The sequence below is a fragment of the Eretmochelys imbricata genome, chromosome 7 (assembly GCF_965152235.1).
Source record: "Eretmochelys imbricata isolate rEreImb1 chromosome 7, rEreImb1.hap1, whole genome shotgun sequence".
In the NCBI taxonomy this organism is placed as follows: domain Eukaryota; kingdom Metazoa; phylum Chordata; order Testudines; family Cheloniidae; genus Eretmochelys; species Eretmochelys imbricata.
Genome location: NC_135578.1, coordinates 91,440,756 through 91,465,016, shown reverse-complemented (window position 1 = coordinate 91,465,016; position 24,261 = coordinate 91,440,756). Strand labels below are relative to the sequence as shown.

General features: G+C 42.4%; 1 protein-coding gene across 1 annotated transcript; it reads left to right on the top strand.

Moving 5' to 3' along the window:
* The first annotated feature begins 4,980 nt into the window (after positions 1–4,980).
* SLC16A12 (solute carrier family 16 member 12) lies at positions 4,981–22,602 on the top strand. Its single transcript, XM_077822815.1, has 6 exons — positions 4,981–5,090; positions 9,845–9,948; positions 12,203–12,346; positions 14,633–15,224; positions 16,464–16,723; positions 22,352–22,602. Exons 1-6 carry the CDS (start codon positions 4,981–4,983, stop codon positions 22,600–22,602), a joined length of 1,461 nt encoding a protein of 486 aa, XP_077678941.1.
* The last annotated feature ends 1,659 nt before the right edge of the window (positions 22,603–24,261 follow it).

Here is a 24,261-nt window from a genome sequence, read left to right as displayed (position 1 = left end):
TCAACTACCTGAAAGGGGGTTCCAAAGAGGATGGATCTAGACTGTTCTCAGTGATAGCTGATGACAGAATGGTCTCAAGTTGCAGTGGGGGAGGTTTAGTTTGGATATTAGGAAAAACTTTTACACTAGGAGGGTGGTGAAACACTGGAATGCGTTACCTAGGGAGGTGGTGGAATCTCCTTCCTTAGACATTTTTAAGGTCAGCCTTGACAAAGGCCTGGCTGGGATGATTTAGTTGGGGATTGGTCCTGCTTTGAGCAGGGGGTTGGACTAGATGACCTCCTGAGGTCCCTTCCAACCCTGATATTCTCTGATTCTATGATTATTTAGCCCATGTTAAAAAATTCTTGAGACTTTTTCAGAAATGCTTTAGCACCTCCAAGCTTTGGAGCAGGGACTTGAAATGTGACAGGGGGTTGCCTGTGTGTCAACTAATGCCATCCCCAGGAAAATCCTCCCAAATCTGGTCAAGATATAAGCTTTGAAAAATTGCAGTTTGCATATGCTCAATAAAAATGTCAATATTAATAGCTAAAATCTACAAAGTTTCTATCCTCACTGAGCATGCTCCATCCTCTCATAGCCTAGTGCTGTCCAGACTGTGCATGTGCCATCCCCACAGGGTGAATGAACATACTGCAGCCCAAGGTTATGGGAGCTCAGAGGGACTTCAGCTGTAATGACTCCTCCCAGCTGTTCCAGGCTGGGGTGGGGACTGCGAGCCAGGTGGCTGGGGTATGACACTGAGGTTGGATGGTGTACTAGGAGGTGAGGGGCAGAAGGAAGACTGGAACTGGCTGGACAAGGGGACTGGGACTAGGAATGCTTGGAGGGAAATGGGGTCAGTGGTAGAGAAGAGACAGATCTGACAAGGAGTAGGGTGTGGGGGAAGAAACTGGACTAGGCAAAATGACTAGGCTAAGTAGCCAGTAAGGAGATGGAAGGAAGAGATTGAGGTTGGATAAACCCAGGAAGGGAGACTGGGACTGGAAGCCAATGTCAGGAAGACAGAGATGGATTAGATGAGGATCTGGGAGGCAGGAACTGGGACTGCCTGGGCAAGAAGACTGGGACTGGGTGTGGGGAAGGCGAGAAACTGGGAGCCAGGGGGTAGATTGGAAGTGAACCTGGAGGGGAAGACAAGGACTGGCTGGACAAGAAGACTGGCACTGGGATAAGAAGACTGAGGAGTAGAGGATGGGACTGTGACAAGGAGCAAAGGGTGGTTAAAGAGACAGGACTGGGTCAGGGACCTTTTAGAGGGGATGAGGCAGAAGGGGTCAAGGTTGGAGGAAACGAACAAAAAAAGTCTACGTTCACTACAACACACTCCCCTCCAGAGTCTGGAATGGAAGGAAAGATTCCTAAGTCTCACCCTGTGATTATGTAATTAAAGACTGTAACATAATGCATATGCCCAACAGGAACAAATTAAGGAAGCACAGGAAACCTTAGTTCTGGCATTTCCTAGCTTTTGAGAGCTTGACTTGGCAAGCTTAATATTCTTTTCTTTTATGTGTTTGGGGGCGTGTGTGTGTGTGTAATTCTTTATAGGTTCTTATACTGCACTCATCACCATAGTATCTGAGTCCCTTCCATTAATGGATAAAGCAACCTGTCTAACATTTGTCATGTATTTGCTCTCTCATCCTCCCACCAGGGGAGAAGTGTCTTGTTTTGGAACTTCTGAAAATAAGATGTATAGACATGTTGCTATATGCTTTAGTTAGAGAAGGTAGGTCAAAGAAACACACCTTGCACTTGGAAAAAGAAAAGGAGTACTTGTGGCACCTTAGAGACTAACCAATTTATTTGAGCATGAGCTTTCGTGAGCTACAGCTCACTTCATCAGATGCATACCGTGGAAACTGCAGCAGACTTTATATATACACAGAGAATATGAAACAATACCTCCTCCCACCCCACTGTCCTGCTGGTAATAGCTTATCTAAAGTGAGCAACAGGTTAGGCCATTTCCAGCACAAATCCAGGTTTTCTCACCCTCCACCCCCCCCCACAAATTCACTCTCCTGCTGGTGATAGCCCATCCAAAGTGACAACTCTTTGCACTTGGATGGTGGTGAGGTTTGTGATGGTCCTTAGTGCCTGGGGGAGTTCATTCCACAGTCTTGGACCAGTCCTGGAGAAAGACCTGTCTCCTGAACAGAAGAGCTTTACTCTTATTGTAGAGTTCAGAGTAGCACAGCTGTCGATTATAGTCTTCATCACAGAGCTTCAGTTGACCTTTTAGGTATCCTGGGCCCATGCCATTCACTGCCTTGAGGATAAGGGCTGAGACAAGGTTTGAACTGACAAGGTCTGTGTCTCTTCTCTTGCAAGAGTGAGCTTGTACTTGTACGAGCTTCTACATTTTAAACTCCCATAGGAACATTTGTGGCCGAGCTACCTATTCCTGTGGCTGTTCATAAAAACTCTTGCAATGACAGCTGGGACTTCTTGTTAGATTTTTGTGAGCAAAGATAACCATTACTATATAACCAAACTGCAGATACATCAGGTGTTCAGTATGACACAGGGGCTATTTTTTATGTTGAGGGTAAGGGACCTGACAAACTAATGAGATTGAAAGCCACTGTGAATTGGGAAGGGAAGCTGATCCGTCACAGGGGATGTAATTTCCACCACAACTGGAGCCACTCACAGCCCTATTTTATTTTAATTAATGTGTTGTTCGTATTTGTACCATGGTAGCACCCAAAGGTGCCACTCAAGAGGCCTATTGTGCAAGGTGGTATACAAACATGTAGGTTGACACTGTCCATTTCCAATATGATTTAAATGAAAAACCAGTGAGTGTGGCAAACCATCAGAGGGAGGAAGGTGTAATTTACAAACATGCATTTCATAGGCTAACAATGTGCATAGCCTGTTGGCTCTGAACCATTTAGAAATATTTAAATAGAAATATCAGCTATCCCCATCAGACATGAGAGAGAGAAAACACACACGATACAGTATCTTGGCCTCAAGTAAAGAGAGTGACAGAAAACCAGTGGAAATAACTGTTTTTTCTGGTATCCTTTACATCAAGAATTGGGGCAGACATTTTGTCAGTGACCTGGTTTAACTTGTGTCATCGCATGGCAGTGACACGTAGGTCTAGCCTGCTCCGTGGATTGTTTTATTCCTTGATACTGTTTTTGGAGTATGCCTTCTAAAACACATTTGCATTAAAATAACAGCCTGAAACTGCAGACAAGCACACGTTTCCATATTGTAATTCCAAATATTCTCTTCACTACGTAACTCAGGTCACCAGTTCTGGTGCATTGTAATACTGCCCTGTGGATTGAAGCTTCTGCCTTTGGAAAGAGTTTTCTGTTCCAAAATGCACAAACTGAGATGCTACAAGGATGGATTGTGCAAGTTTCAGTTGGAGGACTCGGGTTCTTAATGTTAAGCATGTGCTGTAGTGCTTTGCTGGATTGTGACCATAGGGCTCAGGGCCTTTCAGAGTCAAGCATCTGCGCAGTGTCTGACTGCGGAACTGTGTGATCTGAGCAGGCATCTCATCAGAGATTTAATCACTACCCTGAGTTGCTTATCACTGTGTACCTTTAAAGAGCCCCAAAGCCCTTCTCCAAATGTTGTCAGATAACATTTCATGGGACTGCCTGTGATTCTTGTCAGCATGAATGTTGTATGTTCAGCATCTACAATATTACACTATAGCTGTGATATTTTAGGTTTCTCTCCAAGCAAAATTGAAACACATACCAGACTGCTTTGCTTGTTTGTTTGAAGTCTTTACTTCATTCAGGAAAAAAAAAACCCAACAACCCTGCAACAAAGCAACTAGCCCTTAACAGTAATCACCCAAACCATGCAGTCATCCTGCCCAGACCTGGGAATGGGGAACAGCCCAGACAGCCAGGCTGCATGTGCAGGAAACTGAGCATACGTGGGGCTTAGCCTCAGAACGCTCAGCCCTGCCTTGTATTGTAGTGGTTCGTGAAAACCGAATCACAGCCATGGCAGCTGGTCACTATGGGTCCAATCCTGCAAACGTGTGTAACATGAGTAACTTTAGTTGTTAAGAAGGCCACTCACATGACTTTAGTTGGTTACAGGATTGAGCCCTTTGGGTTGAATTCAGTCTAGTGCAGAGGTCCAGCCCCATTCAAACTGCATTTAAACCCTGTTTTGAGGTTTTAAGTGGTACACAGACATTGTGTTGACTGTTTTCATGGGAAAGGGTAAAAATTCCTCCCTTTATGCTTCTCCCTACTCAGAAAAATCATAACTGTCAACAGGTTTTGCTTGTTGGGGGGGGCGGGATTTTTTTCCACTCACCTGTAGTTCAAAAAAGCTCAGACTTCCAGGAATATTCACCTTAATGTGTAGGTGAAAATTTCAGCCCAAAAGGTGAATTTTTCAGTAAATTATGTGTGAGTGAAAACAGTTGATTATAAGGGAAACTGTTTTACAACTTTAATTAAAATCAGGCTAGAGCATCAGTTAGCATTAGTCAGTGTAGCTCTGTTGAAGTTAAAGGAGCTACAGGGATTTATACCGGTTGAGGATTTTGCCTGTATATGTGGATCACTGCATTTTGTGGTATTATGTGCTAGGTGTAATTGCGGGAACAAAATGCAGTGATCCACATATACAGGCAAAATCCTCAACCGGTATAAATCCCTGTAGCTCCTTTAACTTCAACAGAATGTGACCCAAATTCATTTGCTTTTCACAATGCACAGAATGTGTGTTACACAATCGTAGTTAGAAATATATCACCACATACAATAAAACAACAGCTATATATTACCCTTTGATAATGTAGTTTCACAGGGGTTTTGTGAAGGGTGACTTAGTCTGATTCTCTCCCTGCTGTTTTTCTGTTTCAGATGGCAAATAATCCTTGTACCAGGTAACATTCCATGCAGGCTCTGTGTGTCCGCTGGAGTCGGTCCCTGACAGCGACTCTGGAAAGAAGAAAAAAGAATCACTATCACAGCTATGGCAACACCAAAGAAAGTTCTGCTCTCCTCTCCTCCCGACGGAGGCTGGGGATGGATGATTGTTGTTGGCTGCTTCCTCGTTACTATCTGCACTAGGGCTGTAACAAGGTAAAATAGCTTCTTGTCAGGCTGACTGTTTGCAATCTTTTTCTTTCTTTCTTTCTTTCTTTCTTTCTTATAAAGAGAAAAATAAGAAAGATCCTTTGTAATGGCTAATACTTGAAGTTAAAGGAATCAGTTCTGTCTGGAATTTTTACTATTCTTCTAACCTGTTTTGTTTTTGAAGGCCTTCTGAAATCTGTATGGGGCTGGGACAGCTAAAAGATTAAGATTCCTCCAATATTAGTCCTGCTTAGTCCCCGATGAAAGCTGTTATGCCCTGTCCAAGAACTCCTATCAGCACCCTTACAGTTCTGCACTCTCAGAGTTACTTCATGCTGTAGTTGTTCAGTGGGGACTAGAGGAGGCAGTCAGGGTCTTTCCAGGCCCTGTGTCCCTCTCTGACCTTCCTGTGATTTGTTTCGGACAGTTCCTGTGGATTTGTTTGACTCTTGGGTATATCTGATCGACCTGTAGTGTAATCTCTTTGCTCTCTACAAGCATTTCAGGTGCCACCCTGCATGAGAGCTGTGACCTAAAGAGGCCCTTCGCTATGTGTACCTCAAGTATCCTTACTATGCAGGGACTATTTGTTGCTGTATTCCTCAAAAATAGAAGGAGAGAAAATAGGCTAACATACTTTGAAACGCGCATCTATACATTTGGGGACAAGAAGGTTCCTTCTGCTAGTGTTGCTGTGTTTTATTTTTACTATAGATGAGAGGATGGTCTATGTTGATATGAACATGTAAACTGTATGAGGGATATCAGAGACAGGCAGCACAGTATGTGAGGGGCATTGGAGACAAGGGTCTCATTTGAACTGGCAACACGATACAATTACAACTCTTCTTACCTACATAATGTATTTCTTTTTAAATGAAGCTGCCAGATCTGATGAAGGAATTGTGTGGTAAGTCTCATAAACACTTGTCTATAACCATGTAAATGTTGATCTAGTGCTACCATATTACTACAGCTACATGAACTACATACTAACACTACAAGTTTTTCTAAAGGCAGTTTTGTCCCCATAATGTTTGCTTTTTTGCATGTGAAATACATTGATTTGTATTATAGAACTGATCTAATTGATGCTATATTTTCTAGAACAGATGCATCTGAAATCTGGCTTTGAACTGAGAGACAGTTGATTGATTGGAGACAGAGCAGGAAGACCACCCAATAACCCCTTGCTTATTTAGCAAACTTGAAATATTCCTATTTCTCAATCAGATATTGGGTGTGTGGATATTTTATTTTCAGGTATCATAAAACACCACTAAATAGTGGTATGATGCCACATGAGCAGTAAAGGAGACCGTGGAATTCCATGGTGCATTTGAGATCAGACATAGATACAGACAGAAGACCTGATGAAAGGGGCTACTTTACGAGACTATATTTGAGAATTACACTGTGCCCCTCATCCTTACTGATGCTTTCATTCGAACAAAACTCTTATTATTTTTCCTTAGTAACATACTTCCAATAGTACATAAACGCAGACCCCTCTGAAGGTTTTATCTGCATTTTATCTCTAAAGAGGGGTCTGCATTTATCTTTATCTTTATTAAAACTGCATTTTATCTCTAAAGAGGGGTCTGCATTTTATCCTAAAGGTCAATTTTGTTCATTCATGTGATATGGAAAGATGACAGACACACCCTGCACTTTGATGTTGTGGATTCAGGAAAGAAGAAGAATGTCTGTATATATTCTTGATTTCAGAGTAGCAGCCGTGTTAGTCTGTATTCGCAAAAAGAACGAGGAGTACTTGTGGCACCTTAGAGACTAACCAATTTATTTGAGCATAAGCTTTCGTGAGCTACAGCTCACTTCATCGGATGCAGTGAGCTGTAGCTCACGAAAGCTTATGCTCAAATAAATTGGTTAGTCTCTAAGATGCCACAAGTACTCCTCGTTCTTTTTGTATATATTCTATTGCAACTCGGGTTAATGAAATCAGTGGGCCATTGGGTGTATCCACACTGAACTCATTGCGGGGTCAGAGCCCTAGGCCTAATCCTGCAGACAGTCATGCACACACTTAACTTTATGCACATGAGTCTCATTAATGCCATACTTCATTAGCTTGTCAGAGCAGGGGTTGTGGTATTTGATTTGCAGTAGGAGGTACCTAAATAAATAATACTAATAAGTCTAACATTAATTGGCATCAGTATAGACAGGGTGTGTGTCTGTGTGTGTGTGCGGGAGGAAAGATTTGCTTACTATTTGTACTTCAACATTCTACCTTATTGGCAGATTTTAAACAGATGGCCTACTGTCTTTGTGTTCACAATGCATCCGTGAGTATTTGCAGCCACAAAAAGGGAGGGCTGGTCTCAGAATCAGTCTCTGTATGTAAAGAGCCATTCAGAGTCTATGCTGTTAAATCAGTCAGCATTCTGGATCCTTTGTTTAGTTACAGTGTATGCTGCTGTCTGCAGGCATATGGGCACAGGATTCCTTGATTACTGTGAGTTTGTTCCAAAATTTACATAACCGAATGGCATTTTGTGTGCATCTGTATATCTATATGTCTCTGTAAACATGAATTTGAATCCTCCTTGTGCCATCAGAAGTCAGTTAGGGCATAGGGAAGGCTCTGCCATCCCTGTTTATCATGTTGTTTGCTGGAGTGGCTATCTTGTTGTGTTTCTATCACTTCACTTTTTTACGAGGCTAGTTTGTTGGCTTATTGCTCAGCCCCTTCTTCCCACCACCCCCAATCTCCCGCCTGGAGGACCAGTAGACTACTTTTCATCTGGTCCCTCCCTACCTGTCCTGCTTGGGTGGCCTTGCCAGGAGTTAAAGCTCCCTCTAGCATAGCACTCAGGGTCATATGCAAACATTCCCACCACATTCAGGTGCGGTCCCCAGGGAAGGAGAAGAGTATCCTTGATGTGGTGGGAAAGCCTCTGCATTCCAATGACCCTGAGAACTATGTCAGCAGAAGTTTTAACTTCTGGTGGAGCCACCCAAGCTGGATAGGTCAAAGAATAGGGGCCAGACAGAAAAGCAATCCCTAGGTCCTCCAGGTTGCAGGGGAGAATGACAAGCCAACATCCCATCCTTGAGAAATGTCTTGGTGCCAACTGACTGAGAGCACAAGAGGTGCATAGAGTTTTACAGGGATTGCCAAGTCAAATATATGCCTAATAATTCAGTAAAGGTTGGCATATGAAGTTTTTACTGAGAGCCAGTAGCCCACTGGTCCACCATAATCACTGCAAAATGTATGCACAGATCATGTTTAAGGAGTTATATGTTTATACTGAAAATGAGATTCTTAAGGCAGATAACCAGGAAGCGACATGTCTTGGATGGCTTCCTTTCAGGAAGCGGGTAACAGACGCTTATTTCCCTGCCTGGTTGTTATGTATTGTGTGTGTCTCAACGGAGGCCTATTTGCATACTGAGCCAGATGCTGATTAAGAAATTGCAAAGTCTACAATAAAGTAGTATACAGCAGATGGTATCCTGTTTATAAATATGGACAAAGAATTATTCTGATCTATCTGGGAATGCAAACAGACACCCTGGATCTTTCACTGAGGAGACAAGCTGCCAGCATGACTTGTCTAATGAATGGAAGATCACAACCAAGCCTCATTTAATACACGGGAAGGATTTTGGATAAGTATTACTCTAAGATATGAAAATAACTCTAAGTTCTAGAATGCATGCTATGGTTTTAATTTATATGTAACCATTTGTTTCCAATACTACTTCTTGTTATCACTTGAACCTCTATATTTTATTAAATAAACTTTTACTGTTTTCACTATAAACATACCTAAGTGCTGTGTGTTAAGATCGGAGATGTAATTGGTAATTTGGGGTGTACTGCTTCTGTGGAAGCAGCAATTCTGTGAATACTGCAACTGTCTGGTGGACCAGGGGCTGAACATTCCAGGGAGATGCTTGGGGGTTGGAATGTGCCTATCGCTAATTTGTAGAGAGAGCAGGGCCTGCATAAGGGAGTTCTTGTGTTGCCTGTGGCTGGTGCAGCCAGGGAGCTGACATATGGCAGACACAGACAAGGCTTCCTCATGCTAAGGGCTGATGATAGCGAGGTGCCTCATGGCTCTGGATGTCAATGGGAAGTATCACAGGTTGAATGATAGGCCAACAACCTATCCTAGTGAAAAAGTGAAAGCCACTCTGGCAAACAGCATGATAGACAGGAATGACAGGGCCTTCTTTGTGCCCTAAGTGATTTCTGATGGTCCAGAAGTCATCTGACTAATATATATTAGTCCTTGAAGAGAGTAACAACAATGTAGGAATAGGAAAATAGTTTATGGGAGGTTAAAATAAAAAAAGGCAAGATAATTGTCTGCTCTTTTAAAGATTGGCTGTCCTTGTGGAAGGAAATGTCTTCCTGGTCCTTGCTGGATTAAACTGATCTGTCTAATCCCACTACTAGGGTCATACTTGGTGACCATCCTGTGTCTCATTTGTCATTGTCTCATTTGTTCTTCTCTGATTCAATTAGATAGATATAAGCCAGGCACATGCACTACTGTAGGAACTATCCATCCCATGTGCCACATTGTCATTTGTCATTATTTCCTGTGCATCCAGATAGTCTCTCATTTCGGTCTCCATTTTGCAGATGTTTAATGACCCAATTCATTTCCCTTGGAAGTCAACAGGAATCTTTGCATTGACTTTCATAGGATCTGGAACAGACCCAAACCAGATGCCCTTTATCCCTGAGTTTAACAGATCAGTGTTCATGTTTTCTTTTCTAGATGTATCTCAATTTTCTTTGTGGAGTTCCAGACATACTTTGCTCAGGATTATGCCCGAACAGCTTGGATCCATTCCATTACAGACTGTGCCACGATGCTGTGTGGTGGGTATTGCACTCTCTGAGTAATAAACTGGTTTGTTCTTTAGTCCTGTGGGATACCTGATATTAGTGTATTCACAAGTCATCTGAGCCAATGTGGAAAATTTCTAGCTTCAGGCTGGCTAATGACTTTTGCCCAGCACATCCTGGCTTTGTAGCCAAATGGGTATAGTATGTCCAAGCTGTGTCCTGCAGCACAGTTTGGCAAGGAGGGGGCTTTTTTTGTACAATTTTGTCTGATACTGAAAAGAAACAGAGCATTTTATTGTCACGTGATGTGTGTTTTAAGAAATGTTTTAGCGAAAAAAACCTAATGGGAAGGGTCACGGTTTAAGAGGAATTCCATTGGGACTTGTTTTGCCTACTATATTGCAATTATATTTCAGACTTGACTGTGTGTTTCCTAGTTGCTTTGGTTCAAGTCACAACCATCGCATCCCTTCACTGAACTTTTTTGTGAGCAAATGTCCTTTGTGTTTTCTTTATGAAACATCCTCTAGAACAGTGGTTTCAAACTGTGGGTTGTGACCCAGTACTGGGTCGCAGAATTGAAGGCACTGGGTCGCAGCGGCTCTGGTCTGCACCACCAGCTGGGCCATTCAAAGTCACATGGTGGTGCTGCCAGGCTAAGGCAGGCTAGTTCCTATCTGTTCCGACACTGCACTCTGTCCTGGAAGCAGCCAGCAGCAGGTCCGGCTCCTACGTGGCGGGACCACAGAGCTCCATGCACTGCCTTCGCCCTGAGCACTGGCTCTGCACTCAATGGGGGTTGGGGTGGGGGGGACAGTGCCTGCGGGCAAGAGCCGCACGGAGCCGCTTGCTTATCTCCACCTAGGAACCGGACCTGCTGCTGGCCACTTCCGGGGCGCAGCACAGTCCGCGGTGCTAGGACAGGCAGGAAGCCTGTCTCTGAACCCAGCTCTGCTGCTGACTGGGAGCTGCCGGAGGTAAGCCCACACCCCAACCCCACGCTCCAATCCCCGCCCCAGCTCTCAGCCCCTCCCTCAAACCCAGAGCCCCCTCCTGCACCCCAAAACCCTCATCCCTGGCTCAACCCCAAAGCCTGCACCCCCAGCCCAGAACCCTGACCCCCTCCTGCACCCCAAACTCCTCATCTCCAGCCCCACTCCAGAGCCTGCACCCATAGCCCTGACCCCCTCCAGCGCCCCAACCCCCTGCCCCAGCCCAGAGCCCCCTCCCACACCCTGAACCCCTCATTTCCGGCCCCACCCCACATCCCTCACCCCCTCACCCTAACCCTCTGTCCCAGCCCTGAGCCCCTCTCACACCCCAAACCCCTCATCCCCAGCTCCATTGGGTCATGGACATCAACAATTTTCTTCAGCTGGGTCGCCAGAAAACAAGTTTGAAAACCACTGCCCTAGGACACCTGTTCTGTTCTGGAGTTATACTTAACTTCTCATGGATATCATTTAACGGTCTGCAAAGTACTGTGGAAACTTAGGGTCTGATCCTGCACACATCATACTGCAGGTAGAGTGGTCTGCCCATATTCATTGCATTCCAGGATTGGGGCCTAAAATGTTGCCGTCACCTCAGCACCAACTACGCCACATCTTATAAGCAAAGATGTGAGGACAAAGTTTGCCGCCTGAAACTCTAAGGGAATTTTAAGAAGGCAGAGAGAAGAGCCCAAAGGTTTCTAGGATTTGTATTTCCCGTGGGTGAAACTGGACTTTGGCACTCCACACTGCTCTTTGTGTGGGCAGGGATTTTAACTTTTAATATTGGTGGGTCAGCCTATTCCTACCAGAGAAGGAGATCATTTCTGCGCTTTATAGGTTCTAAGCTCTTCATTGATGAGGCAGAAGGGGCATCTTTTCATAGAGTAGCAGGACAAATTCCAGAGGTAGCAGGTTTATTGCTGCTGTAATGATAGGGTAATGAACAAAATGCTCCTAAGCTGGTCATTGGCTTTGCCTCCTTTGACCCCATTAATTGAATAACAGCTTTGTCTTATAATGGTATTGCCTGATTTAAAATAGCCGTTGACCTGATTTTATGGAAAATAGAAAACAACCATTTTGAAAGGGTTTTTGAGGAGGCCACAAACACCATGACATGATGTATGTGAATCTGAAATGTCACTCCAGTTAGCTGCAGCAGCAGATCAGTGTTTTTCTCTTGTTTGTCTGGTCTTGGTGCTGAATTTTGTTCCCAGGCCTTGACTCCGGTGATGAAGTGCATGTGAATACACACTGAATTCATTCACTATCTGCATTCATTATTTTTGAAGCCCCACTTGGAAGTTTTATCAGTAACCATCTATCATGTCAAGTGGGCATCATGCTCGGAGGATTGCTTGCATCTGCTGGACTGATCCTGAGTTCATTTGCCACAAGCCTGGAACACCTCTACTTTTCATTAGGAGTGCTTACAGGTAGGAGGGGTTCATGATGTTTGCCCCAGCCATTACCTTAACATTATTAGAGGGACCACCACTGTCCCAATGACACTGCCCCAGCTGCAGTCAGCAGAGGCTCTCAAGCTGGAACCCCCTTGTTATGAAAGAATAACCTGCTTGCAGAGCATTATGTGGGAGGGCTCCAGGCCCCTGGTATTGGCTCCTGATCTGAAATAGCCCCAGTTTTGGTGACCTGCCTAGCAAACAGCAAAAGTCATCTGTTCAACAGTTGTGTGGCTGAGGGTAAACTTCCCAGATGATAAGAGGATGGGAAAGAGGATTGTTTGTTGGTAGGTTACTGGCTGACAGGGTTCCTTTTGGTTTAATGCTTTTGGAGTTTTGTTGTAATATAAATTATTGGTCAAGACACACAAAGCTTTGAGAGAGTCATTGTATCGGTTTCTTAAGTCACCATTGCATGGCTTATTTCTGCCTGCTCTACATTCAGTTTATAAGCACAAATCCTCTGTTGAATGCATTATCCTAATGCATCCTCCCTTTGAATTCAGCCACTGTGTTAAAAGAATACTCTCAGTCTGTCCTGTTTTTTTATAGTTGCTTGTACACTAAAAAGAGGGAGAGGTTGCAATAGTTATACTGAAATTCCTGCCTCATTAAAACTGCCACGGTAGCCACGGTGATATAAGCCTTGTACTTGGTCCCCTGCCGTTGAGTAGCAAGTTGGTGGAATTACTATACTTTGTGTGCTGCCAACAGCTTATTTGCTAAGAAAAAAAAATTCCTTGTTACAGTGTGTGTTGCTCCTGCATTACAATGTTAATCTTTGTCCAATGTGTTTGTAACAAATAAAAAGGTCCCTTGTAACACACAGCACCATGTCACATACCCTGCTACTGCCCCTGAGGCTTCCTTTATGACAGCTGTTATGAATATTGAGGAAGAGAAGCAATGAAGCATTGTACATTAAGTTGTAGACAGTCCATTTCACAAGCAGTGAATTTAGTTTGCAGGGAGTGAGTAGGGAAGAAATGAACTAATAGTAAAAGGCTGGTAGTCCTGATGCAGTGAGCTGACCTGTAATCTAGAGGGCAGTTGAGAACAACACTAGCTTTGTAGTGTCAAAATTCACTGCCCTTCCTGGGGTTTGGCTTTGTTCACAAAGAAATAAATAATAAGAGAACATAAAGTTCAATTTAAACCTTCCCCCCAAAAGCCACAGGTCCTGCCTCAAGACACGCTAGATACTCTTCATCTCTTTTTTGTCTGGGTGAGGTAACAAGCTGCTGGTCTCAGTGTGTCAATTTAATCCATTCAGCCCTCTCCCAGCAGAGTCAGCACCTGTTAGCAGGATGGAGTGTTTCAGGCCAACACTGATAGCCTGCTACATCCTGAGACTCTCCCAAGCTAGTGCTTTCTGCCAAAGGCAATGGGAGAGGTACCTGTGTAACTGAGGGTGCAATTTATTTCAGAATGCCAGCCTGGAATAAATTTCTGTGTCTGATTCAGAAATCAAATGCCAGCACTGATGCTAATGTCTGATTCTTCTGCATCAGTCCTTGAAGCTCTGTAGCAAAATCCATGAAATTGTTCCCTGTCTAGATGAATCTAATTAATCTACTAAATAGGAAAGGCATCTTGTTCCGAGCCTTTTTAACCTCGGTTCTGAAAGTGGTCACAGCACCTTGAATAAGGACTTTCCCAGAGGATTTAAAATGCACAGAGCTCCGGCCAGTTCAAATGCAGAATTTCTTCGTCTTGTCAAAGAAAGTTTCCCGTAGAACATTTTACAGTAGAGAGAAATTCTCTATGCCACCATTCAGAGATCTGCAAACACACAAATCTGCCCTGAAAATAGATATTTGGGTTTGTAGCTGAGTGTAACACTGAGCAATGATCTTAGGACCAATGTGCCTGATGCAATGATCCCGCTATCTAAATGGGAGCTCCCTCCGTCCCCTGGCACTCAGCGATGACTGGGTACAGGGCCAGACTACTAATAACTGGCCAATGATGCTGTGCTCCTATCTAATCTGAGTACATGTTCATACACAAAGCTCGTCAATCCTCACTGAGCCTCTGCATTAGTACAGATTAGTGAGGTTCAACGATATTTGTTTGACTCAGTATCCCTGTTTTTTTCTTCATGTTTTTATCCCATATTCACTGAATTGCAAAATGTGATAATCCACAAAGGGCCTCTTGATTATTCCTGCTGATCGGAGTAGGTTATTTGGTTTAATTTAATGTATCCTGTTACTTGTATTCAGTATTAAACAACCTTCATTCTGCTTTTTTCCCTAGGACTTGGATTTGCACTTTGTTATTCTCCAGCCATAGCAATGGTGGGAAAATATTTCAACAAAAAGAAAGCACTGGCTTATGGGATAGCCATGTCAGGGAGTGGAATCGGTACCTTCATTCTGGCCCCTGTGGTCCAACTCTTGATTGAACAATTTTCTTGGCGTGGAGCCTTACTCATCCTGGGCGGTTTTGTTTTAAATCTCTGTGTCTGTGGTGCCCTGATGAGGCCTATTACTCTTAAGGAGGACCATAAACACCCTCCTGAGTTTCTTGAACAGGAGTATGTCTCAGAAGCACAGAAGCAAGATTTAAAGCAATTGTCCATCTGTTCACCTTTAATCAAACCATGGTCCCATGAATGTCTGTGCTGCTGCTCCTGGCAAGAATACAACTTCTTACTGATGCCAGACTTCATGATGCTAGCAGTGTCTGTTTTATTTATGGCATATGGCTGTAGCCCTCTTTTTGTCTACCTAGTGCCTTATGCTTTGAGCGTTGGTGTGAATCATCAGCAGGCTGCCTTCCTTATGTCCATACTTGGTGTCATCGATATCGTTGGTAATATCACCTTTGGATGGTTGACAGACAGAAGGTAATGACAGACCACAAACTAGTTATAAGCCTTTGCATGTGGGATAGCCAGGTGTAATGCTTGCTAATGTACATTTTGAGGACATTACAATGGCTTGTAGTGTTTTTCCAATAGATCAGCTCAATTTATGGTATTTATACCACTTTCAGAAATGCTAATTTTTTACCTTAGTTTTCATCTTTGAGTTAACTTATACTTTTAATTTTCATTTTTAGAAAGGATTAACATTTCCCCAAAGTTGCCATTGTCTGTAGTGTAAATGTAACTCACTGTTCAGTGTATATTAAGCTTTACCCTTTGTACCTGATCAGTAGAGGATGTGAGTCTACTACTTCTGCCTTTCTGTCTCATTTGTGCTGCTGTCGTGGCAAAAAAGGGATGAAGGATCTGGCACTGTATTGTAATGCATAAACACAAAATGGCAGAATTAAGGTTGTATGTGATTTCTAACTTCTGCATTTCCGGACGTTTTAGTGCTTAGCCGTGTTTTGCTACCTTTACTCCATTGTGACATTTTGTTGTATGCAATCTCTATAACACTGGTGATGAAGATCAAGTGAGTGTGGCAGTAGGCTATTCTAAAGGTCAACATACTTATTCTTTCAGTTGTCATACTCATTCAGTGCATTGGATATTTGAGTCAATGCGAATTGTGGCTTTGATTCTTCTCTCACTTACACCACTTTTAATTCCATTGCATCAGTCCTGATTTATACCAGTAAAAGTGAGAGGAGGGAATAAGATCATTTGTCTTATTTCTGCAAAATATTAGGAACAGTTATAGTGAGCTTAGATATAAATACAGAAGAGTATACGTTATTCAGACAATGTTTTAAAACCAAGACCAAGGGTTGAATGGGCCTGGAGGTTGAACTACCCTCACCCCATCAAGGGTGGTCCCCAAGAAAACTGAGGCACATTCATAGCATAGGGAAGCTTGCACTGCTGTCCCTAATGTGTGTTTTATGGATAGATGGAGAACTTCACTCTCCAGGTTTGTCAGTCCAGCACAGTGTCAGAGCCATCACTGGCTGGGTTTTGCACTTGGAAAGCTGTTTGTGAAGCTGGACATTAAAACTGTGCAGCATAGAAAAGACAGGGAACAGGTTAAAACAGAGAATATCCCAGGCCACAACCGTATGTTAATTGTATATGGTAAACTAATAGGTCTGGAAGTGAACAGAAACAAAGAGGAAGTACACATGATTGACTTATCCTTCCTCTTTTTAAAATCCACAGGTGTCTGAAGAAGTACCGCTATTTTTGCTACCTCTTTGCTGTGGGAATGGATGGCCTCTGTTGTCTCTTCCTTCCCGTTCTCCAAAGTTTCCCCATGCTTGTGCCATTCTCATTTACCTTTGGGTATTTTGATGGAGCCTACGTTACAATGATCCCTGTCGTGACAGCAGATGTAGTGGGAACTGCTTCCTTATCATCAGCCCTAGGAGTAGTTTATTTTCTTCATGCACTCCCTTATCTAGTGAGTCCACCTGTTGCAGGTCAGTTCACAGATGACTCTACTGTCCTGTTCATACTGTTACTCCAGCTTTACCGTCTGACGAAAGCAGAATGATTTATTATTTATCTAGAGCTGGTCAGACATGGGAAGTAATTTTGTGCAGAAATTTTGTTCTATATATTTCATAGAAATTTCAAACACTGACGGAAAATGTCATTGAAAAATCAAGTTCTGGAAAATGTTGCCCATCTCTAACTTCTAGCCATCAAAATTACTCACTTTTGTGGAAAAACACATTAAAGGATGAAAATAAAACAGCCTAAAATCATAGAAATGTAGGGTTGGAAGGGACCTCCCGAGGTCATCTAGTCCAGCCCCCTGTGCTGAGGACCATATAAACCTAGATCATCCCTGACAGGTGTTTGACCAACCTGTTCTTAAAACCTCCAATCATGAGGATTATTCCACAGCCTCCCTTGGAATCCTTTTCCAGTGCTTAACTATACATATAGTTAGAAATGTTTTCCTAATCTCTAACCTAAATCTCCCTTGCTGCAGATTAAGCCCATTACTTTTGGTCCTACCCTCAGTGGACATGGAGAGCAATTGATCACTGGCCTCTTTATAAAGGCCCTTAACATATTTGAGGACTGGTATCAGAACCACCCCCCCATCTTTTTTTTCCCTTCAAAACTAAACATGCCCAGTTTTTTTAACCTTTCCTCGCAGGTCTAATTTTTTAAAACTTTTATCATTTTTGTTGCTCACCTCTGGACTTACTCCAATTTCTCCACATCTTTCTTAAAGTGTGGCACCCAGCTGGACACAGTACTCCAGCTGAGGGCTTACCAGTGCTCAACAGAGCAGGACATTTACCTCCTATGTCTTACATACAACACTCCTGTTAATACACCCCAGGATCATATTAGCCTTTTTCACAAATGCAAAACATTGTTCACTCTCATTCAATTTATCATCCACTGTAACCCTCAAATCCTTTCCAGCAGTATTAGTGCCTAGCTAGTTATTCCCTATTTTGTACCTGTGCCTTTGATTTTGCCTTCTTAAGTGTAGTACTTTGCACTTGTCTTTATTGACTTTAATCTTGTTGAAATCAGACCAATTCTCCAATTTATTAAAGTAGTTTCAAATTCTAGTCCTGTCCTTGCTTGCAGCCCCTTCCAGCTTGGTGTCATCTGCAAATTTTATAAGCATACTCTCCACTGTATTATCCATGTCATTAATGAAAATATTTAATAGTATTGGACACAGGACAAGGACCCCACTAGTTTGACAAGAACCATTTATAACTACTCTTTGATTACTGTCTTTCAACCAGTTTTGCACCCACTTTATAGTAATTTAATCTAGACCACATATCCCTAGTGTGCTTATGAGAATGTCATGTGGGACTATGTCAAAAGCCGTGCTAAAATCAACATATATCACACCTACAGCTTCCCCCCATCCACTAGGCCATTAGCCCCGTCAAAGAAGGAAATTAGATAGATTTGGCATGATTTATTCTTGACAAATTCATGTTGGCTATTCCTTATAATCCTGTTATCTCCTAGGTGCTTCCAAATTGATTGTTTTATAATTTGTTCTAGTGTATTTCTGGGTATCTATAATTCCCAGGTCCTCTTTGTTCCCCGTTTTAAAAGATAGGTACTATGTTTGCGCTTCTCCAGTCTTCTGTGACCTCACCCATCCTCCATGAGTTCTCAAAGGTAATTGCTAATAGTTCTGAGATTGTTTCAGATGGTTCCTTAAGTACCCTAGGATGAATTTCATCAGGCCCTGCTAACTTGAATATATCTAATTTATCTAGATTCATAGATTCCAAGGCCAGAAGGGATCATTATAATTATCTAGTCTGACTTCCTGTATAACACAAACCATAGAATTTCCCCAAAATAATTCCTAGACCACATCTTTTAGAAAAAACATCCAATCTTGATTTTAAAATTGCCAATGGTGGAGAATCTGCCACAACACTTAATAAATTGTTCCAGTGATTAATTACCCTTACCATAAAGAAATTATTTCCTGTCTGATTATGTCTAATGTCAGCTTCCAGCCATTGGATCCTGTTATATTTTTTTCTCTTGGATTGAAGAACCCATTATCAAAAATTTTTTCCATGTGTAAGTACTTGTAAACTGAAAAGGAGTACTAGTGGCACCTTAGAGACTAACCAATTTATTTGAGCATAAGCTTTCGTGAGCTACAGCTCACTTCATCGGATGCATTCTGATGAAGTGAGCTGTAGCTCATGAAAGCTTATGCTCAAATAAATTGGTTAGTCTCTAAGGTGCCACTAGTACTCCTTTTCTTTTTGCGAATACAGACTAACACGGCTGCTACTCTGATACTTGTAAACTGTAATCAAGTCAACCCTTAACCTTCTCTTTGTTAAACTAAATAGATAGAGCTTCTTGAATCTGTCTCTATAAAGCAAGTTTTCTAATCTGTTAATCGTTCTCATGGCTCTTCTCTGATCCCTCTCCAATTTATCAATATCTTTCTTGAATTGTGGACACCAGAATTGGACACAATATTTCAGCTGTGGTCACACCAGTGCCAAATACAGAGGTAAAAAAACCTCTTCACTACTACTCGAGATTCGCCTGTTTCTGCATCCAAGGATTGCATTAGCCCTTTTGGTTACAACGTCACTCAGGGAGTTCATGTTCAGCTGATTATCTACCATGAGCCCTAATTTTTTTTCAGAGTCACAGTTTCCCAGGATAGATTCCCCCATCGTGTAAGTATGGCCTAAATTCTTTGTTCCTAGATGTATTCGTTTACATTTAGCCAAATTTAAATCTAAACCTTCTTTAACCTGATCTTTTCCTGTTTTGCTTTGTGTTCCTTCCACCTGTTTGTTAATATTTATTGTGGTAGTATCTGGTCACAGTTTGCCTTTTTATTGAAGATTGAAGCAAGATAGGCATTAAACATATCAGCCTTCTTAAAGTCATCTATTATTAGCTCACCTTCCCCATTAAGTAGAGAACCTACACTTTCATTCATCTTTTTCTTGTTCCTAATATATTATAGAACCTCTTTCTATTGCCTTTTATGTCCCTCGCTAGATGTAACTCATTTTGTGCCTTAGCTTTTCTGATATAGTCCCTATATGCCTTTGCTATTCTTTTGTATCCCTCCTTAGCAAGTTGTCTATGTTTCCACTTTTAGTAGGATACCTAGTTGATATTCAGGTCACTGAAGAGCTCCTGTTAGAACCATACTGGCCTCTTGCTGTCTTTCCTTTGCATTGGGATAGTTAGCTATTGTGCCTTTAATATTAATTCTTTGAGAAACTGCCAGATTTCCTGAACTCCTTTTCTTCTTAGATTTTCTTCCCATGGGACCTTACCTATCAGTTCTCTGAGTTTGTTAAAGTCTGCTTTTGTGAAGTCCATTGTCCTTATTCTGCTGCTCTCCCTCCTTCCTTTCCTTAGAATCATGTAATCCATCATTTCATGATCACATTCACCCAATTGGCATGAAGAGCCACAGACAATCCTGATATGAATCCTGTGGAGGTCAGGGCATCCATGCAGGGTGCATCCCCTTCTCAGCCCTGGCAACATAGCCCTCTACACATGCCAGCTGATTTGGGCTTGTGGGGCTCAGACTAAGGGACTATTTAATTGCTCTGTAGATGTTTAGACTCAGGCTGCAGCCCAAGCTCCGGGATCCTCCCACCATACAGATGCCCATGACAAATTTTGGTGAGAAAAGAAAACACTTGGAGCAGATGAGAGCATCTGGCCCATATTAAAAACTAAAGTCCTCCTCCAATATTGGTAAGGAGGTAACAAAGCCAGAAGAGAATAGGGGAGATTAGTAGTTAACATGGGCGGTGGGTGAGCTATGGGTTCAGGGAGGCTAGCCCCTGGCCCAGCCCACCCGCTCTGTCTGAGACCCCACCTGTCCTACCCCCGCCGAAGCCCAGAACCTCCCCCGCAAGCCCCAGCTGCCTGAGTGCCTCCAGCTCCAGAGCGCTGGGTGGGTAGCCTGTGCTCCCCTCTGCCCGGAGCGCTGACAAGCACCCCCAGCCCTGGAGCGCCGGGCAGTGCAGCCCCAGAGCTGGGGGTCCCCCCAAGCTGGGTGGCCCCAGCCGCCCCCGAATCCTGGCCACAGGTTGACTGCCCTAGCCACAGCCAGCTTCCTGGAAGAGGAGCAGCCTGCCTGGGCTAGGGCCAACTAGCGGCAAGCAGAAGGGGGCCTGAGGGCGGACATGGGCGGGGCTGTTTGGGGAGGCATAGTCTTCCCCAGCCTGTGGTATGTACCGCCCATGGTAGTTAAGAGCAAACACCTTAGTATGGCTTTGCTTTTCAGTTTGTGTATTTTTATAACATTTTCAAATATTATTAACAGTCCCAATGTGTTCTTCCCTTGTGACTGATCAAAGTAAACTCTCTCTGATGTTTTCATTGTGTTGGTGAGGAAACGATCCCTGTGGATTAGTTGTTTTCTAAATTCTATGTAAAATTCATGTGGGCCTTAGCACTAAGTGATGGAAAAGAGAAAGGAAAATAAACAAATAGCATTTGAGTCTACTTGAGCCCTGAGCAGAGGGCCAATGCATGACCTACACACCACTTGGGTCCCACTTAAGCTCTATTTTGATGGAGTGAATTCTGCACACTAAAAACAAACTGAAATTCCGGGGCATACAATGATATAATGCAGCACATTGTTATTTAATTGTTTCATGTAGTTCAGCAATATAAAAAGTGCAAAAATGTATCTTTTGCTGTGAAATTAAATAACCCTTGAGTTTTAATCAAAGGATGTTCTTTTATAACTTTAGGATCCAGAGAGCTTTACCCATCCATTTCAGAAATGTGTCATGGATTAGGCAGTGGGGTTTACTGTTGAATTTCTTTAGTGTGGGCTGGCAATAGTCTATTCAATTCTATTCAGGTTCTTAAGTAGCCATCATCATCACCATGATATCTGAACCCCATGATTCTTGCCAGTTTAGTTTAAATTTCTGGCTTGAAAAATGAAGTAGTGAGTAGGACAATGCTGTTCTGATCATTCCACAGAAAGGATTTATATCCATTTTGAGTGATGTGGGAAGATCAGCGATTCATATCACCTTTCTTGAATAGCCATAATACAGTCTTCGTACATAGTACAGCATATGTCTTTCAGTTTGTATTTGCTGTTTACTCCAAGTTCAAACTCACCTCTGCTTTTGATGCTTTTTAATTTGATTTGTCACAGCAAAAATATTAATTGAACATTTCAAGTGATACACAAACGCAGGCAAAGTTTCTGGGTAGGGAACTCATGCACAGAATAGCATTTACTCCCATGATGGCTCTGAGCGCATTTGCAGACTGTCAGCTAAATCAATGCTTTTAGAGGATGTTTGTATAGGATTGTAGGGAAAACTACAGTGTCCTTTTGTGATGGGGTTATGTTCTGAACAAAAGCTTCTAAAAACTTGAGCTAAGTGTGATGAGATCATTATGCAAGATATTTGTTTTCTTTCCCTGGAGGCAAAATGTATTTTAACTGATGTGTCAGCTATATATGCCTGTCACTTAGTCACTGGTGTATGTGATAGAATTGCAGTACGAATGTTGTACTGTACAAGGAGTTTGTAAAGTATTAAATACCTTAACAATTATTTGTTTTCCAATAGGTTGGCTTGTGGATACAACCGGCAGCTACACTGCATCATTCATTCTGTGTGGATTTTCCATGATATTCAGTTCAATGTTACTGTGCTTTGCTAGACTAGCAAAGAAAATCAAAAGGACACAGCTGAGGTCTCTTACCAGAGATACTGACACAAAACAGCAGATCTGGACAAATGGAGCAACAGCTTATTCTGTGTCTGGAGATTTAGACCAAAAGGATGTAGAAATATTGGCCACTGAGGCAAATAGATGACAAGTGCCATCAAGCTTTGGTATGCAGCACAGTCATGGCTAAAAGAGATGTGACTGCACATGCTACACTCTTGAAGATATATTTTCCCAATACAATGAAAGAAACAAGACATCTTTCAACTAGATTTTTCTCTCATATTTTATTAGGGTAAAAACTGTGGTTTATACAGCTCTAAAGCAAAGTTAGATACAAATGAGGAAAGTTCTTCAGTTAACATATGCAGGATATTTTCTGAGTCAGTAATGCTGGCTCCAGAGATAACAGGATGAATCTACTGAGGTAATTGATCATAATCAGTGGGGGAAGGGATAGCTCAGTGGGTTGAGCATTGGCCTGCTAAACCCAGGGTTGTGAGTTCAATCCTTGAGGCGGCCATTTAGGGATCTGGAGCAAAAACTGGGGATTGGTCCTGCTTTGAGCAGGGGTTTGGACTAGATGACCTCCTGAGGTCCCTTCCAACCCTGTTATTCTATGATTCTAATGATTTACATGACCATCATAAAGCAAAACGGAACTTAGGTTGAAAACTGTTTTAAAAACAGGGCTGATGAAATAAGCTTTTCAAATGATGTACTCTGTTTTGTTTATCAGTGGACTGACCAGCAAAAAAATGTTCCAAACTTATTGGCCATTGCCAAATGTTTGAAAGTCACTGTCACTGAAAATGCCAATGTCATTGTTAAGGAATTCTGTGGGAGAGTTGTGTTTTAGACTATATAGAACATTATTTCAAAGTATCTCTGAAGCAGCTTTAATTTTACAGTGTGCTTCTAAATTTTGAACATAACTAGAATTCAGCTTTATGAGAAATACAATTCTTACAGCTCTGTTCCCAAACCTGCTACAAGATGTTTGATCTCTCCCACTTCAAAGGTTCCTGGAAACTGGATTTCTAGGGGATAGAGTTTCAGTTCAGGTATTATTCCCTGTTGCTGATCCCTTTTGTGAGCAGATGGGAAGGGAGTCTGTGACTGCCATCCCAGCTGGGCTCTGGAGCCCAGTGTGTTTGGTTTGTCCTTCCAGGGTTTTTATGCATGGTACCAGGCATACTGAAATGTAAAGCAGGCAAAGCAAATTCTCATTGCCTGAAATCCAAACCAGACCCAACCCAGAGAGGTCCTTCTCCTCTCTAGAACTCCAGGGGCCAGATCCTCAGTGGATGTGAATCTGTGATTTACAACAGATGAGGATCTGGCCCTAGTTATTTTTGGCTTGTTTGTGCCAGAAGACAACTGCTGACATTTACTGCTGATTCAGACGCATTGTGTTGGAAAAAAACAATACAATTGGGTGCTTCAGAAAAGCTATGGAGTAAATGTAGCTTGTGGGGTACATTACTGATACATTCATCTATTAGATAATGGTACACGTCTACATTTCCAAAATGTAACAGACAGGTGACATCTAAACTCTGAAATGAAGGTTGTTTCTATGTTTTGATACTGTTTAAGGTTGTGTTCTGTTTGTTCTCAAATTGATTAGCTCTCAAAGAATTTTCATTACCACTGAACTAGTATTTTTCTTTGTCATCTACAATGTATTCAGGAAAAAGAAAAGGAGGACTTGTGGCACCTTAGAGACTAATACATTTATTTGAGCATAATAATAATAATAATGTTAGTCTCTAAGGTGCCACAAGTCCTCCTTTTCTTTTTGTGG

Excerpts from the sequence above, each read along its gene's own strand:
- SLC16A12 (XM_077822815.1), top strand. The coding sequence starts at position 4,981 with ATGGCAACACCAAAGAAAGTTCTGCTCTCCTCTCCTCCCGACGGAGGC. Across the intron at positions 9,949-12,202 it reads CTGTGCCACGATGCTGTGTG|CCCCACTTGGAAGTTTTATC; the intron begins GTGGGTATTGCA and ends TTATTTTTGAAG. Across the intron at positions 12,347-14,632 it reads TTCATTAGGAGTGCTTACAG|GACTTGGATTTGCACTTTGT; the intron begins GTAGGAGGGGTT and ends TTTTTTCCCTAG.